A 4,818-nucleotide genomic window follows, 5' to 3' on the forward strand; every position below is an offset into this window, starting at 1 on the left:
CATTTTTATATACTTTGAAAGATGAGAAAATATATTTATACACTGAAGGAAATGTCGAACCATTTTTCTGAATTTTAATTAATTAAAAACATTTAATTAATAAGCATTAATTAGCAAGCTTTAGCATTTGTTGTGATAAATTCTAAAAATATTAGAGTACAAAATTGATTTTCACAACTTAAAATTCAAAGAATTTTTTTTTCAAGAATACCAGTATTTGACGCATCATTTCTATTTAATTTTTATTTAAAAAAATATTTTTGGCTTATTTTATGACAATGTATTTTATTGTTGCAATGAAACTCAAATCTTCTTATTATTACTCAAAATATTTCATCCTGTCTTTCTTTTTTTTTTCCATTGTTGATAATCAAGATATGGAAATTCGGCTTATTTTTTCCATGTTGAATAGATTTCTGTATAGGCTTTTAATAAGAAATGTTAAGATTTCCGTACATGTACAATACTATTTAACTTTAAAATGAAGCAATGGTGAAAATTTTCAAAGTTCATCCCTTTTTAAATGCTGTTGATTTTTCCTGTGATGTAATTGTATATATATAAAGAAACAGATAGAAAATAAGGGAAGTGTATAGCACAAAAAAATATAAGGCTTTTTATACGAGTTACATACCTATCAAACCTTGAAGTTGAAACATATTAGGTTCAGACAGCCAGTAAGTCAAGCTCAACAAAATATTTAACTGAAATTTTTAGCAACCAATCCACGCGAACTTGTTTCCCAAAAACGGCTAGTGAAGCTATTGAAACATTGAAAATGGTCATAAACATTATTGTTCCAGAAGATGGAAATAATCATTTAAATATGGATGGATTTGTGTTTTTTATTGTTATATATATGTTTAATTTATCACTATCATGAGATGATTTATAAAAAGAAATAATAAATTCATTAGCAAAACTATTATTATAAATGAATAACTTATTTGTAGGAAGATTATTCACACTTCTGTTCATGCATCATGGTGGACAAAATGGAATAAATGGCACTGAAATTACCAAATAAAAGTAGAGTTGAGTAGTTATTGTCCTTGACGCTTTTCATGATAGTATGCCATCATCATTTGGCCTATACGGTGAAAAGACAAGTTGGAAGGGAATATTAATCTCATTTAAAAATATTTTTGCTATTTGAATTTCTTACAAAGGCTCAGATAGTTACTATATTTAATACTAGCCGCCTTTGGCGACCAGCCGGTTCGCCAATCTTAATGTTCGTTAAAATTTTAATAATTAAATATTTTATGCAATTCCTACTTTAATAGCTTCTTCATCAAAATATTTTAAACTTCAAATTTTGACAGTCATATAATTCACTCATAATATTATAAAGGCCCTCAGTCATAACTTAATATATATCTCTCTAATTTTCTGTTAGTTCCAGTAGAATTTATACTTTCAATTAAAGTAGAAAGGATTAATCTGCAATTAATATAATAATATTTTTTACTGAAACAAAGTATTTTTTTGTAATATGATTACTGAAAACAGTCACTGAGCGTTTAAACTTTATGGGCACTAAAGAATATCTTTCTTAATTTATGTAATATTTCAAGAATTTGTCAACAAAATATTCTCAGATTAATCATGACTGGATCGATTAATTAACAATGTTTAATTTTAAATGCATCAAAGACTAATGAAATAAGACGAATCGTTTAAAATAATCGGTTGAAAACAGGTTTAAAAAAAAACTACTTAAAAAACGATTTACTTAAAACTATAAGCATCTACAAAAAATATATAACATAAATACAATTTAATTACAAAAGCATGCAACTAACCTAAAAATAATTTAAATCAAGTCCGCAATCAGTCACAGCAATTAGAACACAATGCGCATGCGTGAATTTTCAACACCAGTTACGATTTAAAGCGTCAAATTAAACCATTAAAACAGAGTAAAGCATGCAAATTTTTTTCACGTGCTCCCTATTATAGTTACTTTATTATGTGAAAAGTTTCAGTGAATATATCTATACATAGTATAAAATGAAGTCTTCTGAAAGCGTCTGTATGTTTGAACCAGAAAAACTTGAGAAATACTTAGATGATATTGGAGATATTTGTATCATTTTGTAGAGCATTTAGTGGGAAAAGTTTTAATATATTGAAATCATATCAAAATAAAAAAATGGAGTGTTATAATTACGACTTTAATTATTTTCCTACTACGATTCGCGCATGCGCGAAACAGCAATATCTGCTTTGCACTTATCTGCGCGTATGTGGAAACCTCAAACTTCGCATGTGCAAATAGCAAGAGCTGTCGTATTCATATGCGATATATTTCTTTGTTTACGTCTGATTTTAAACAGCGATTCAAAACTCATTATACCCCCTCCCCTCCCAAAAAAAATAACTGATATTGGAGATATTTGTACCATTTGGTGATGCATTTATTGTGGAAGGTTTTAGTGTATTAAAGTCATATCAAACTAAAAAAAAAGGAGTTTTATAATTCCGACAATATAATTTACAAAGAAATATTATGGAGCAAGCTCAATTTTCCATATCAGATGTACAGAGTAGATAAACAAGTGTGAAGCAGTGTGTATAATGCGTATAATTCCTATATTTTAAAATTTTAAAATAGTTTTCCTAGTGTATATTTTTAGTGAATTGTTTTGTCTATGAACATATCATATTTTTATCTTTTTAACAGTCTAAATTATTATAAAAAATTGTTTTGTAATTATTTTTAAAGATTTTTAAATATATTTTTATGTTTGTTTGGTGTTGCGTGACATGCCCATGTCATATCGGGTGAAAGCTAGACTTAAGTTTAAAGACAATTTTTCCTCTTGGATGTTTTGCCACGGGCAAGCTGTGAGGGTATTGCTAGTTTTAATTTTAAATTGAAAAAAAAAAGAAAAAGTAGAAAGTTTGATAACGATTATTATCTAAGATAAAATAAATTATGATTCCAATTATAAGTAAGAGTTATTAAAAAACTCTCTAATTAAAATTATTGTATATAATAGTGGTATTTTATGATTTTTTTTTTAAGAAAGGAAGCTCTAAGATGTTATTGTGCATTCAGAGGATACCATATAATGTTGCTGTGTACTCCATTATTTACTCATTCAAGCTCACTAGGATGCATTCTGCTCATACGCATAGCGAAATGATTTCAATTTTTAGTCTTATATATATAAAAATTGTATGATCTTAAGGAAAAAATATCGAAAGAAATTTAACGATCAATATGGATATTTTAAAATCCTTCGTGCGGCTGCAAAACACTAAAAATTAAACTCTTAAACTGAATTTTTATCTTATTTATCGATCTTTTGATGGCAACGATTTGCTTTATTCCTTTTTTTCTTGTCGTGAAATTATCATCCTATAAAAAAGTCTTACTGATTAACATTAAGATGCCTTTGATCTTCAACCTACTGGATTGAATATTCTGCATTTTTTGTTAAGCTATTTTCTATTCACCCGAAACATTTCTTGCTTGCTTTTTTAGTGTCTTTTCTTTAAAAACTTAGCAAAGTATCAGTTTTGAAAGAAAAATGGGATATGATATCACACGCTTCCAGGGAGAAGTTGATGAAGAGTTAATTTGTCCTATATGTGCCTGTGTTTTGGAAGAGCCTTTGCAAGCTCCGCTATGTGAACATGCATTTTGTAAAGCATGTATCAATGAATGGCTTTCAAGGCAGTTTTCTTGCCCAGTAGATAGACAGTCCATTACTCCAAATGAGCTCAAACCAGTTCCTCGCATATTACGAAATCTACTATCTCGACTTCTAATTGCATGTACTAATGCGAGTTTGGGGTGCACAGCCATAGTGAAATTAGAACGCTTAGAAATTCATGAAAAGGGATGTGAACATAATCCCAATAGACTTGTACCATGTGATCAAGGCTGTGGATTAGTCATTCCTAAAGAAGAATTCAAGGATCATAATTGTATCAGAGAAATACGACTAATGCTTCAAAATCAGCAGCATGCAGTTTGTGACATACAATGCGCAATAAACGAAATAAGAAGAGACATCGGTTTGCTAAAGTCCTGTATTCAGGAGTACACTCGTGTTGTAAGGATAATTCCTAATAGTCCACCCATTTTGTTGCCATTGGAGGAAGGTGAAATAATAAGATGGACCCATTCCTTGCAGAGAGCGAAAGTAACACAATGGGGAGGCATGATATCCAACCCAGAGTCCGTACTTCAAGCAATGGTCAGAAGAGCTCTAAACGAAAGTGGTTGTCCTTCCCATGTAGCTGCAGAACTAATGGAAAATGCCCATGAAAGGCGATGGCCAACAGGACTGAAAACATTAGAAACTCGTCAGACAAATCGAAGGCATTATAAAAATTACGTTTGTAAAAGAATTCCTGGAAAACAAGCCATCGTTATAATGGCAATCGATAATCCTCATATGAATGACGATATGGTGTTAGAACCAGGGTTAGTAATGATCTTTGCGCATGGCGTAGAATGAGGTTAAGCAGAGCCTCATTTATTGTGTGTGTACATATACCTTACGTAAATTCTTCATTAATGAACTGAATTTTGAATATCGTTCAATAAAATATCAGTAAAGCTTAAGAACAAGATCCCTCCTCTAGTTATTATCGGGCACGACATCCAAAATATCGCCGAAAGTCTGCCAACTAGAATAACCACAAAAGTGTTAGATGAGAAATGATAGAAAAAAAAGTTCAACTTTGGCAATTGGCCTCCATTTTCAGTTGGGTCAAAATATCAAAGCTTATAAAATCTGAGCAATTTGGAAAAAGCAAAATAAAAAATTATTTATTTCTTGTTGTTGTTAAAATCTAATT

General features: G+C 30.0%; 1 protein-coding gene across 1 annotated transcript; it reads left to right on the forward strand.

Moving 5' to 3' along the window:
* Positions 1-3,539: 3,539 nt before the first annotated feature.
* Positions 3,540-4,475, forward strand: LOC129966756 (E3 ubiquitin-protein ligase NRDP1-like). The gene has a single exon (XM_056081314.1). The coding sequence runs from the start codon at positions 3,540-3,542 to the stop codon at positions 4,473-4,475; it is 936 nt and encodes a 311-aa protein (XP_055937289.1).
* The last annotated feature ends 343 nt before the right edge of the window (positions 4,476-4,818 follow it).

This window comes from Argiope bruennichi, chromosome 4, assembly GCF_947563725.1.
Source record: "Argiope bruennichi chromosome 4, qqArgBrue1.1, whole genome shotgun sequence".
Lineage (NCBI taxonomy): Eukaryota > Metazoa > Arthropoda > Arachnida > Araneae > Araneidae > Argiope > Argiope bruennichi.

Coding starts and splice junctions, on each gene's coding strand:
- LOC129966756 (XM_056081314.1), top strand. CDS start 3,540: ATGGGATATGATATCACACGCTTCCAGGGAGAAGTTGATGAAGAGTTA.